This window comes from Hylobates moloch, unplaced genomic scaffold (assembly GCF_009828535.3).
Source record: "Hylobates moloch isolate HMO894 unplaced genomic scaffold, HMol_V3 SCAFFOLD_4, whole genome shotgun sequence".
NCBI classification, from domain to species: Eukaryota; Metazoa; Chordata; class Mammalia; order Primates; family Hylobatidae; genus Hylobates; species Hylobates moloch.
In genome coordinates, this window is record NW_026652279.1 from 48,101,215 (window position 1) to 48,115,102 (window position 13,888).

At 39.4% G+C, this 13,888-nt stretch overlaps 1 protein-coding gene across 2 annotated transcripts in view; it reads left to right on the top strand.

Moving 5' to 3' along the window:
- USF3 (upstream transcription factor family member 3) overlaps positions 1-13,888 on the top strand; it is a 44,388-nt gene that overhangs the window by 16,732 nt on the left and 13,768 nt on the right. Inside the window, exons 2-5 of one of the 2 annotated variants that reach the window (XM_032150149.2) lie at positions 2,668-2,783; positions 5,171-5,235; positions 6,693-6,721; positions 9,850-9,932. In XM_032150149.2, the coding sequence (XP_032006040.1) occupies positions 5,189-5,235; positions 6,693-6,721; positions 9,850-9,932 (159 nt within the window). In that variant the 5' untranslated portion in view covers positions 2,668-2,783; positions 5,171-5,188. The remainder of the gene's footprint in view (positions 1-2,667; positions 2,784-5,170; positions 5,236-6,692; positions 6,722-9,849; positions 9,933-13,888) is intronic. The other variant, XM_058437492.1, reaches the window with a different exon arrangement.

A 13,888-nucleotide genomic window follows, 5' to 3' on the forward strand; every position in this document is an offset into this window, starting at 1 on the left:
TGAAGCCAGTGTTACCCTGATACCAAACCAAAGACACATCAAAAAAAAAAAGAAAACTACAAGCCAATATCTGTGGTGAACATTGATGCACGTTTGATCCTCCACTGCACTCCAGCCTGGGCAAAAAGAGCGAAACGCTGTCACAAAAAAAAAAAAAGAAAAACAGATAAACTCTGTTACAAATTCACATGCAGTTGTATATTTATACTCAGCAATAAAAATGAACAAACTACTAGATGAATTTCAGAAACATTATGCTTAGTGAAAGCTTTACACAAAAGAATTCCCAATCAATACATTTCTATGAAGTTCTGTGGTGAAAAAATTTAGGATAGGGTTTGCTTCTGGAGTAGGGGAAGGGATTGACTTGAAAGGGTCATGAAAGAACTTTCTCAGGCCAGGCGTGGTGGCTCAATGCCTGTAATCCCAGCACTTTGGGAGACCAAGATGGGTGGGTCGCTTGAGGTCAGGAGTTTGAGACTAGGCTGGCCAACATGGTGAAACCCTGTCTCTACTAAAAATACAAAAATTAGCTGGGTATGGTGGCGGGTGCCTGTAATCCTAGTTACTAGGGAGGCTGAGGCAAGAGAATTGCTTGAACCCAGGAGGCAGAGGGTGCAGTGAACTGAGATTATGCCACTGTACTCCAGCCTGGGCGACAGAGCAAGACTCTGCCTCAGAAAAAAAAAAAAAAAGAACTTTCTCTGGTGATAATGTTCTGTACCTTGATGGGGTTGGGTCATATAGTTGTGTGCATTCGTCAAAACCCATTGACTATTATACATAAGATTTATGCAATTTATTATATGTAAGGTTTATCTCAAGGAAAAAAGTTTTGAAAAATGTGATTTTGATGCAGGTGATCTGAGTACCACACTTGAGAACTACTGGGTTTGACTAACTTCAGGAATAGTTCTTCCATAAAAGCATAATAATTCAGAGATTACTAATGTAATCCTTTGGCATTCAAAAACTAATGGAGCCAAGATATTAATGGAGCCAGGTGCAGTGGCTCCAAGCACTTTGGAAGACTGAGGTGGGAGGATTGCTTGAGGCCAGGAGTTAGAAAGAGAGAGAGAGAGAGAGAGAGAGAGAGAGACCAGCCTGGACAGCATAGTGAGATCCCATCTCTACAAAAAATTAGCTGGGAATGGTGGTGTGTGCCTGTATTCCTAGCTGCTTAGGAGGCTGAGTTGGGAGGATCACCTGAGCCCAGGAGTTTGAGGCTGCAGTGAGCTGTGATCATGCCACTGCACACCAGCCTGGATGACAAAGCAAAATCCTGTCTCTAAAAACATTTTTAAAAATTAAAAAAAAATTTTTAATGACACTTTAAATATTTTAAAGCATATATTTATAGTTATGTAAATATATTAAAATATAATTTCTTTATTAATAAGCTAATTATTAAGTGGACAGGGATTTATGAAAATATTGTATAGTTCCTTTCCAATAGATGCTCTTTTTTTTAGCATCAGGAATGCAATTTTAATAGCATGAAAATTGTACCTATAAATAATTTTACATTGAGATGGATATTCATAATGGCATTTGGTAAATGGGATGATTTGTATTTACAGTTGTCTTCCTCTTTCAGTTAAATTCCTGGCTTTCACCTGAGTGCAGAGAATATTTACTTTTGTGATAGACCCTTAGTGTCATTGACTTTAAGATTTTAGATATTGGTTATTATTGACTGAGCCCAGAAAAAAAAATATTCTAGATGTTTAGACAACTAGAACTTTTACTTTATGTACCTTAATTATATGTGAAATTATCTGCAGACTTTCAAAAGGGCTGCAGGGGAAAGGCTGGAACTAGGGTATTGGTCAGATGCTTGAACTTTCACCAATTAAAGATAACTGCCTGTGTTTCCAGCTTTTTCCTATCAGAGTCACCTGGGGCACTTATTAAAATTCAGATCCCTCTCTTGAAGTTTCTAAAACTTTTTCTGTACCTAAAAAAAACAAAAACAAAAAAGAAAAAGAGAAAGGAAGGGAGCCAGGGAGGAAAGGAGGGAGAAGGCAAGGGAAGGAGAGGGGAGGGTAAGGGAGGGGAGCAGAGGAGAAGGGAGAAGATCACCCAAGGAGATTGTTGAAAGTGCAAATTCCTGGGCCCTACCCAGACCTCTCATTTGTCATGTTTGGAATGAAGCCCCCAAATTTACATTTTTAAAGAACACGTACAATGCAAAGGTCTGAGGGCTGTCTTCCTAGTGTCACTGCCTTAGGGGAAGGTTCCTATGTAAGTTTTCAGACACTCTTAAAAGAGAGAAGTAGGAGGTAGGAGATTGAAGGAAAGGTAATTTTAGAATTGAGGACAGAAGTTAGGGTAAGACCCAAGTGGAGGACCTTGAGTAACCAGCAGCTAGTGAGGACCTAAGGGACAATGAGCATGCATAAGAGAAAACAAGAGAATCCCCTCTTGGGGACCATCCATTGGCTGTAAGACTACCATCTTTGTGGGGGCGGAGCATTGGTAACCAATAGGAAAGTGACTTTTGAGAGCAACTGCATTGATTTGCTTTCAAGTGTGGGGAGAAGTCAGGATCATCCTTCGTGGCATTAAAAATCTGCTTGCATGCCGTAGGTTGTCAGCCCTTGCCTTAACGCGGTGCTAATGGACACCTAGCAACTATAAACATTCATTGATTTTTCTCTTGTGTAGTAAGAAGAAAGCATAACCCATAGACCATCTTCTGGCAGAAGATGATACATTTGGATCAGAAACGGGAGGCATTGGAAGCCAGGAATCAAAAGTGAAGAAACTCTGCAAGCCCTTAGGTGAGAAGGTCACAGGGATTATTCATGTACTTATTTAATTACATGTTCCCCACCATCACCATATGGTTACCTAATGTGAGCTCATTGCTTTTAGGCTGATAGGTACTTCACAAATGGTAGGGAAAAGGTGGAATAGGAATAAGCTGCTAGACATGGGTCTTGATGACACATTTCTCTACAGGCTGCTTCAGTCAGTACTTTCTGTCATCCCCTTCCTGCATTCGTGTCTACTTATTTCCCAGGACCCTTCTCCCTCCTCCCTAGGGCTAAAGTTAACCTGAAATATCTCACTAACATTTAAAGCTAACATTTATTAAATCCTTATTACTACTAGGTAACATGGTCTTGTGCTGTCCCCGCAAAATTTCATTCCCTGCTCGGAACAATCAAATAATGTAATACTGTTATTATGATTCACGGTGTAGATGAAGCATCTGAGGTTCTGAGGGTTATATAAATTGCCCAAGACCTGACAGCTAGGAAGCGGAAGAAACAGATTTTAAACTCATGCTTTCTAACTTCAGACTTCATACTTGCTACTTTTTCTCTCTCTCTTGGAGAAAAAAATGGGAAACCACACTTGCACCTCCTCCAGTGTACCACAGCAGGTATCCCAACTTGGTAGACTCATTTTGAAAGGTTGTTGATATGGTTTGGCTGTGTCCCCATCCAAATCTCATCTTGAATTGTAGTTCCCATAATCCCATGTATCATGGGAGGGGGCCCAAGTGGGAGGTAATTGAATCATGGGGGCCATTACCCTTATGCTGTCCTTGTGATAGTGAGTTCTCATGAGATGATGGTTTTATAAGGGGCTTTCCTCACTTTGCTCGCCACTTCTCCTTCCCACCGCCATGTAAAGAAGGATGTGTTTGCTTCCCCTTCCACCATGATTCTAAGTTTCCTGAGGCCTCCCCAGCCCTGAGGAACTGTGAGTCAGTGAAACGTCTTTCCTTTGTAAATTACCTAGTCTTGAGCATTTCTTCATAGCAGCGTGAGAATGGACTAACACAGTAAATTGGTACTGGGAGTGGAGCACTGCTATAAGGATACCTGAAAATGTGAAAGCAACTTTGGAACTGGGTAGCAGGCAGAGGTTGGAACAGTTTAGAGGGCTCAGAAGAAGACAGGAAAATGTGGGAAAGTTTGGAACTTTGTAGAGACTTGGAGGGCTCAGAAGAAGACAGGAAGATGTGAGAAAGTTTGGAACTTCCTAGAGACTTGTTGAATGATTTTGACCAAAATGCTGATAGTGATGTGGACAATGAAGTCCAGGCTGAGGTGGTGTCAGATGGAGATTAGGAACTTCTTGGAGACTAGAGCAAAGGTGACTCTTGCTATGCTTTAGCGAAGAGACTGGAAGCATTTTGCCCTGCCCTAGAGCTGTGGAACTTTGAACTTGAGAGAAATAATTTAGGTTATCTGGTGGAAGAAATTTCTAAGCAGCAAAGTGTTCAAGAGGTGACAGAGCACCATGATTGTAGGTTTCCAGAGGCCTTCTCCAGCACTGTGGAACTGTGACTCAATTAAACCTCTTTCCCTCAAAAATTACCCAGTCTCATGTATTTCTTTATAGCAACATGAGAACAGACTAATACAGTTGTCAATCTCTGGGATATAAAAGCATCACAGCTTTCATTAATGAAATTTTTGAAAGTCAGAGAAGAGAATGAAATCACCAAAATATCACTACCCTTACTTAACTATGATTAATATATTAATGTATTTGCTTTCTGGCCTTTTCTATATGTGTATATATTTTCCAATAGTGCATGTATTATTTAGTAGTCTGATAATTGAAATATAGATAGAATTTTCATGCCCAGATTTTAATGACAGTCAAATGATAATGTGAGACTTCTAGCAGTTTGAAGTTAACGCCCAACAAATGAGTGAGTGAATGAATGCTTGCTTTCATGTATGGAATATTACATGTTTGTGCTCTTGTCACATTTGTTTTTTTTGTGTGTTCAGAGTAGGGAACCATTGTTTTAGTTTAAATTCTGTGTAACACTTCACATGAACAAATAGCATACTCTCCCAACTCAAGTATGTTCTACCTTCTTTCCAGCTCTTGCTCAAATTCACATCCCCTTTAGGCTTTTCTTGATTTCCAAGCCTGCAGTGATCTTTTTCTACTCAAATTTTCTCAAGCACTTTCTGGCTATACCTCACATTTGATATTCACCATTTTCTACATTTGCTAATTTTAGTACTTTTATGCTATTTTCTTATACTTCTTTCTATCTGCAACACCTAATCCAATGCTTTTCAATGTCAATTTTATTTTTTAGCATTTTAATATTCAAATCAAATTGCTATTAATCAATTTTTATAAGATTCTAGAATAACTAAGCTTTCTGGTGTGTCTTTCTATCCTTTTATAGGTTCCTATTACTGTAACCATGCCAGAAATGACAGAGAATGAGACGCCTACAAAAAAGCAGCACAGGTATGTATCCACAGCCCCAATATAATATGCTTTGGTCAGATAAGAAGCAGAATTAGTTCCTATTTTGCTGCATAGGTAGTCCTTAGATAACTTTTATTTAGATATCTAGGAAATTATTACTGTCCAAAAATATTTGTAGATAAATACAGATTTACTGAAAAAGGTATATGGTTAAGAATTATCTGTCCTGGCTGGGTGTGGTGGCTCACGCCTGTAATCTCAGCACTTTGGGAGGCCGAGGCTGGAGGATCACCTGAGGTCAGGAGTTCAAGACCAACCTGGCCAACATGGTGAAACCCCGTCTCTACTAAAAATACAAAAATTAGCTGGGTATGGTGGCATGTACCTGTAGTTCCAGCTACTCAGGAGGCTGAGGCAGGAGAATTGCTTGAACGTGGGAGGCAGAGGTTGCAGTGAGCCAAAATCATGCTGCTGCACTCCAGCCTGGGTGACAGAGACTCCATCTCAAAAAAAAAAAAAGAAAAAAAATTATCTGTTCTTATTCTACTAGCAGTATAAACAAGAATGATGGTCAGTAGTTAATATATTACCAAATCTATGTTAAATGTTTTGTTTCTAATGACATTTTCACTTGCCTATAGTATTAATTTTTATGTATCCTAAGTTCATTTAGGCTCTAGTCAGTTTGAATAGACATTTTGTGACATTATAATCCATTAATGCTAATATACATATCAGAACAATGTTACTTCTGGTTCTTTGTATAACCTTTTTTTCTGAGTTTCTAGCACCTTTAGTAATGTTTCTGCTTAGAATTGCATGGCCAGTGCTTCTACTAATATTAAAATCACTATTCTCTTTCCTTACCAAATAGCTATTAGAGAATGCTAATGTTTTGAGTAATTGTGTATAAAAGGGAAAGTCAATGCTTTTAGTAGATTGGCTCTCAAGAAAATTTAAGAGTTTGGACAACCTAAGGTACACAAATACAAGATAGCTCAGATGCCACTTGTCTGTGCACGGGTGCTGTTGGCTGCCACATCTCCCTCCCTAGGGATTACAAAACTACTCTCTGCTGTTGCTTGTGTCTCCTGCACACCCACACCCATACTGGTCCAGGTGCCAAGACAAACATCAGAAATCACCTACTTGGCACATCACTTCGTGAATTTACCAGCACCTAAGTTACATTTTGAAATAGTTAATTAAGCTTTTCAGTGATTGATTCATTTCCCAACCTATGACTTCTGGGTATGGAAGAATAGAGAGTTGTAGTTACCTCCAGAAATTGTGGTTTCTAAATTTATATTGAGGTTCTCTGCCATTAGATTTTCATACCATAATATATATTAAGGAAATGTTTCTTCAGATTGTTTCTTATTGCTGCAACGAATGCAAATTCATAAAACTTAATTTTATGATTCTTAAAGTATAAAATGGTAAAAATACTTTCCCATTATTTTCATGTTACCTTTTATCTGTACTTTTTGTTTCAGAAAGAAAAACCGGGAGACACATAATGCAGGTAGAAACAATTTAAATTTTACCTGTTAGCATTTTTTGCATTCAAAATGAAATCATACTGCAGTTGATTATAAGTTTTTATGTTATCAGCAAGGAATCATTATTCATTATGTTTTAGGAAAATGTTCCCTTATTGTTTTTAATTGACAAAATACTCCCTGAGTCTCATGAAGATGGCTTGCTTATCATCTTCTGATTCATAGTCTATTTAGATAATTTAAGAGATTACTGTATCCCTGGAGCTAGCATTTTAAGTGATTTTACCTACCAAGGTAGTCCAGATATTATTCTCCTAGATAGTATGAAGGGTATGTATCTTTGCAGCAATTCCCTAGGGGGCTGGCTGCCTAGAGGTATAGCTAAGAGATGAGCAGCAGGCTATAGATCCTAAAGGGCCTTGCAGTGTGAACAGTCTTAAATTAAGTTCTGGAGTCCTCAATTATAGGAAAAAGTATAGAAAATAAATATTGGATTTTTTCTCAAATACTGAAATTACAGGCCAAAGCCAGATAAACATCTATAAAATTAATTGTGCATACATTTGGAATTTGGCACACTGTATCTATAAATGATACCTTCCTTTGTTTAAGGAAAGGACCCTTGGGAAAATTTTATCTATGGAAAAGTATGTTGAACATGGTGGGATATTGCTGTTTCTCAGAATGTGGAGTTTATTGCCTTTGAAACTCCATTTTTCAGCAGGGGGTAAAAAGTCTTAATGTTGACTTTTTTTTTAACCTCCATGCATTACAAAATCTACTCTCAGAAACCAACAAATACTATTATTAGAGAATTCAGAGGAAAGGTAAGCACAGTTTATTGCTTTGATTTTTTTTGGCTGCATAAATTAATGTTTTTGACCATAAGAGCTAAATCTTTTTGACTGGAATCAGCTGTCACATGGTGCCATAGATATGTGCTTATAGGCTGATCGTGGTGGCTTATGCCTATAATCCCAGCACTTGGAGAGGTAGAGGCAGGTGGATCACCTGAGGTCAGGAGTTTGAGACCAGCCTGGCCAACATGGCGAAACCCTATCTCTTCTAAAAATACAAAAAATTAGCCGGGTATGGTAGTGCGTGCCTGTAATCCCAGCTACTCAAGAGGCTGAGGCAGGAGAATTGCTTGAACCTGGGAGGCGGAGGATGCAGTTAACCGAGATCGTGCCATTGCACTCCAGCCGGGGTGACAGAGTGAGGCTCCATCTCAAAAAAAAAAAAGAGATGTGTTTACCATAACTTACTAAGAAAGACTAATTAGGTGTCATTGAAAAGGATGCTAGGCCAGGCATGATGGCTCATGCCTGTAATTCTAACACTTTGGTAGACCAAGGCAGGAGGATGTTTTGAGCCCAGGAGTTCAAAACCAGCCTGGGCAACATAGGGAGACCCCGCCTCTACAAGTAATAAAAAAAAATTAGCCAGGCATGGTAGTGCATGTCTATGGTTCCAGCTACTCTGGAGGCTGAGGTAGAAGGATTGCTTGAGCCTGGGAGGTCAGGACTGCAATGAGCTGTGATTGTGCCATTGCACTCCAGCCTGGGCAAGAGAACAAGACCTTGTCTCAAAAAAAAAAAAAAAAAAAAAGGAAAAAGAAAAGAAAAAAGGATGCTCTTACTGCTAGATCATAAAGCAAAAAATATAAATATTTTGCAAAACACGTCACACCCATGCTACTGAAAGATCATCTACTTAGAAGCACTGGAATCCTTTGTTAAAAAGGAATGTTTTAGAAAACTTTGTAAAGGAAAATAGCCACTACTAATGTTTCCACTTACAGAGTCTTATATAAATTATTTGTATAATGTCTTCTATCCTTTGACCCCTTTTAAATTTGTAACACATAAGCCTGGAACATTTCACAGTTGATTGAGAAGCTGTCAGTTGCTTTGTTTCTTTGATGGGAAAGATCCAACACAGCCAAAGTGGAGAGTCCAGATCCCAGATCCCAAAGAGAAAAACAAACCAATACTCTTTCTTGTCTATTTTAAGTCATAACTAATAGCTGTTTCTATTCCAAAAAGGCCCAGTAGTCATCCAAAAAGGTGTTTTAAGGTTCTTTAATCTGCCTAGAAAGGCCTCATTTGCCCATTTGCCATAAAGAGGCAGCTTTCTAATAACTTGCTTGTTAGTGGATTCTTTAAATTTGATTATCATTAAAATCTCTAGTAATTACTTGAACTATAATAGCATGATGGCCTAATAGTAATGAAATATTAGCAGTTCCTATTTGTTTTTAATTTGAAAGTAATTATTATCAATGATGGTCTTTAAAATTTTAAGGTCTGATGCAGTGACTCACGTCTGTAATCCCAGCACTTTGAGAGACTGAGGTGAGCAGATAGCTTGAGCTCAGGAGTTTGAGACCATCCTAGGCAACATGGCAAGACCCTGTCCCTACTAAAAATACAAAAAAAAAATAGCTGGGCATGGTGCTGCATGCCTGTGGTCCCAGCTATTTGGGAGGCTTGAGCCTAGGGAAGGGGCTGAGGGCAGGAGATTGCAGTGAGCTGAAATTGCACTGCTGCACTCCAGCCTGGGGGACCCCGTCTCAAAGAAAAAACAAAATGCTAATAAAAGTATTGCTTATGTAGATTTCTATAACACTAGACTTAAGAAGTGACATCTTAGACATTTTACTTATTATGGTTATTTATAGTAGATAATGTTTGATAAGCTCTTCCTCTTCCCCTTCCGCTCCCCTTCCCCCTTCCCTTTTTTTAATTTTTATTTTCAGATGGAGTCTCGTTCTGTCGCCCAGGGTGGAGAGCAGCAGCATGATCTCAGCTCACTGCAGCCTCCATCTCCCGGGTTTCAAGCAATTCTCCTGCCTCAGCCTCCCAAGTAGCTGGGACTACAGGCGTGTGCCACCACGCCCAGCTACTTTTTGTATTTTTAGTAGAGATGGGGTTTTGCCATGTTGGCCAGGCTGGTTTCGAACTCCTGACCTCAGGTGATCCACCCACCTTGGCCTCCCAAAGTGCTGGGTTTGCAGGTGTGAACCGTCACGCCTGGCCATTGATAAGCATTTCTTAGGGATTTCTTTACCTAAAACTTCTTTACCCTGGTTGAATGAGGGCGCTTTGACTAAGTAGTGTAAGGTTTGATAAACGAATTTTCTCCCATCTAGTGGAGAGGCATAGAAAGAAGAAAATCAATGCTGGGATAAACAGAATAGGAGAGCTGATCCCATGTTCTCCTGCCCTGAAGCAGGTAAGAAGTCTACTCATATCTTCATTCATTACTTATGAACAGATAATTCCCTAAGTTGTTTTGGTGCTTAGAATGATTATTTTTGTTGCTTTCTGTTTCTGTGTATGGTTCTTTTGAAGTTAATAATTGCCTTGTTTTAATTCTTCCCATTCTTCTAACAATCTTTTAGTACAGTTTCTTCATGTTCACATGTACCATATAATTTCTAGACTCTTCAGATTTCTCTTGATTACTAAATTAATCACATGACTATGTTTACATATATGCCACTCTATTTGCCAGGCATTTTTTTTTTTGTTTTCCTGCCAATGCATAGTCTTACTCCTTTTAAATTCTTACTTAGAATCTTCCAAGGATCTTTTTAAAAATTTATTCTCCATGCCCTCTTAACCCCCAGTAGTACTTAAAATCTCAGCTTAAAGTATGACAGTGTTCTCTAATGAAGATACCTTTTTGTTCCTTCTAATAATGAGGATAAAGCGTGCTCCACTGAAAACAAAGCAAAACAAAAAATTGAAACAATATGAAAGGCACAAAAAGGTTTAAAAAAATAAATTGATATCTTACTCCCAAGCAATAATCACTATTATAATGTTGTAATTAAATGAATATATGCAAAAGTTAATAAGACACATAGCAAACAGCACTAAAAAGCTTAAAACAACAAACATTAATCTCCTACCTGCTTCCTAACCCCAACACAGCTCTTCAGAGGAAAATATTCTCAACTGTTTCTTCTGTTTTTTTGTTTTTGTTTTTGTTTTTTTACTGTTTTATTTCTAAATAACATTCTTATGTTGCTGTATCTGAATTTTTCAATTTTAGGTATTATCTGTTGACTCGTTGTTATGCTTTTCCCCCTGGCTTCTCCTTCTTCAGTCCTCCCATTATAATTCTATCACTTTTAGTTAAATTGGTATTCAGTTTTTATGTTTTTAAAACTGTAAATATTATTCATGGTTGAGCCAAGGACTGTACTATTATATTTCATTTGTTGCTTTTGTTTTTGGGGGGAGTAAATAATTACCTCATAGTTTTCCATTAGCTTAATTTTTCATATACTTATCTTTAATCCTTCTGACATTTCCAACCATCTCTTAGTAGAGTTTTCTATAAGGTCAAATGTACTACATAATTTTCATTTGCCATTTTCTTTCTTCAAGACTTTACTTCTGGAACCCTCTGTTCTCCTTTTTCATTCTCAACCAGTTGGCCTCTTCCATCTCTTCTGTTTTTAATTGCAGCTCTTACATTTTTAATTTCCAAGAGTCTTTTTTCTTATTCTGTGTTCCTTTTCCTACCATATGTTTGTGGATACAACATCTTCTCACCTCTGAATAGTATATGTAGGTTTTTTCTTGAAGTTTTTTTCTGTTTATGTTTTTTTCCTCTGATTTCCTTTTTTCCCCTTTTTGTCTCATCTTTTTTTGAGGGGGTTTTCCTTAAATGTTTAGTGACTTGAAGCTGTTTTTTTCATACTTGGGAATGAGGCATTAAAAAGCTGATTGAATAGGTTTGTCTTTTGACGGCCCTAAGTGTTGCATGATTAGAAGCTATGCTAGTTTTGTTTTTCTTGTTGTGGAACTAAAACATATCAGTATTTGTCATTTTTTTTCTTTTGTGGGATAGCTATTAATTTTTTTATTTTCTCGGAGAAGAACCCATCAGTCTCCTGCCCGGGAGTGGGACTGGTAGGAAGAGGATGAGGTTGCTATTATTCTGGAAGCTGGATGGGGGTTGGGGGGCTAGAGAGTCTTGTGCTGTAGTAGGCAGAGTTTTACTCTACCCCCCTGTTTCCACTTAGGACCCTCGTCTTGTCTACTTTTGTGCCAAGTATCCCTGAGGCTGAAATTCTCTGGTTCAAATTTCACAGAAAATAAACTTGTCTCCTGCGGTTTGGGCAGGAAGGGAAAGTCATCCAGCTGTGTAGAATATGTGCGTGGGGGCAGGGTAGTGGGTGGTTCTTATTACTGATTTGTTAGGAGTCTTTCAGCCAGTTGCCCTCTATTTTAACCCCCAGCTCACTCCACCTTCTATAGAGGTTGGTGGTTCTCAGTGTTGAGCCTTCCCAGGATGTCAAAGGAGCAAATCAGCTTGCTTCTCTATGTTATCTCCCGTGGAAAGGACTTACTCTTCGTTTCCTTTCATTCTAACCTATAGGATGGACTTAGACTTCCATATATGGTTTTTTTGTTTGTTTGTTTGTTTTGAGACAGTCTCACTCTATTGCCTAGGGTGGAATGCAGTAGCATGATCTTGGCTCACTGCAACCTCCGCCTCCCGGGTTCAAGTGATTCTCTTGCCTCAGCCTCCTGAGTAGCTAGGATTACAGGTGCATGCCACCACGCCAGGCTAATTTTTGTATTTTTAGTAGAGATGGGGTTTTGCCATGTTGGCCAGGCTGGTCTCAAACTCCTGACTTCAAGTGATCCACCCACCTCGCCTCCCAAAGTGCTGGGATTACAGCGCCCGGCTCCATGTATGTATTTTCCAGCCTTTTTAAAAATTGTGCTTTCTGTTTCCTTAACACAATGGCACACACTATGCCTTCTAATTTATTTTTCTTTCTCCACATCTCAATAGAAGGTAGCTACTCAGTAAACATAGATGTTTGCCCAGGAAAATCTTACTTTCCTGCTCTTGGCTTTCATCCCTGCAAGTTTCTCTGAAGAAAGGAAACCATAACCATTTTACTTCCTAGGTGTTCTAGAATGTGCAAAGGAAGTCAGTATTTGGCTATCAGAAGCAGAGCCAACTAAGATTTTCTTCACAGGCTTTGGCCCCTGTCTGCAGTAGAGGGACAGGTGGCTGGGAATTATCAGGTTCTGACTTTGTTCAGATTATTGTTTTTAAAAAGAACAGTATTATTTTTCTCTTAGTGGTAGTAATTTCCTGGCTTTATGTATTGGGTCTCTGTTGGGACTCAGTGTAAAGAACTCAGAATTATAAATTGCCAAACAAAGGACTAAATCACAGTGATTCCTACATGAAAAGAGTTATCTACAAAGTACCAGAGATAGCTAATAATATATATCCTGGAGTAGAGGTTAAATATTCATTGCAACATTCTTTTTTTTTTTTTTGAGATGGAGTCTTGCTCTGTCGCCCAGGCTGGAGTGCAGTGGCACAATCTCGGCTCACTGCAAGCTCTGCCTCCTGGGTTCACGCCATTCTCCCGCCTCAGCCTCCCGAGTAGCTGGGACTACAGGCACCCGCCACCACGCCCGGCTAATTTTTTTTTTATTTTTAGTAGAGACGGGGTTTCACCGTGTTAGTGAGGATGGTCTTGATCTCCTGACCTCGTTATCCGCCCGCCTCGGCCTCCCAAAGTGCTGGGACTATAGGCTTGAGCCACCGTGCCCGGCAATTGCAACATTCTTGATAGCTGAAGGATAAAAACCAGAAATGACTGTTAAGGTATCTTAAATGTTTATCAATAATAGACTAGTAAATAAAATAAATACAGTCATTAGCAACAATAAGTAGTCTGGGCGCGGTGGCTCACGCCTGTAATCCCAGCACTTTGGGAGGCCAAGGCGGGCAGATAATGAGGTCAGGAGATCGAGACCATCCTGGCTAACATGGTGAAACCCTGTCTCTACTAGAAAACAACAACAACAACAACAACAACAACAACAAATTAGCCGGGCGTGGTGGCGGGCGCCTGTAGCTACTCGGGAGGCTGAGGCAGGAGAATAGCATGAACCCAGGAGGCGGAGGTTGCAGTGGGCTGAGATCGCGCCACTACACTCCAGCCCGGGCGACAGAGCAAGACTCTGTCACAAAAAAAAAAAAAAAAGAAACAGTAAGTAGGGGCTGGGCATGGTGGCTCACACCTGTAATCTCACCACTTTGGGAGACCAAGGTGGGAGGATCACCTGAGGTCAGGAGTTCAAGACCAGCCTCGCCAACATGGTGAAACCCCGTCTCTACCAAAAAAAAAAAAAAAAAAAAAA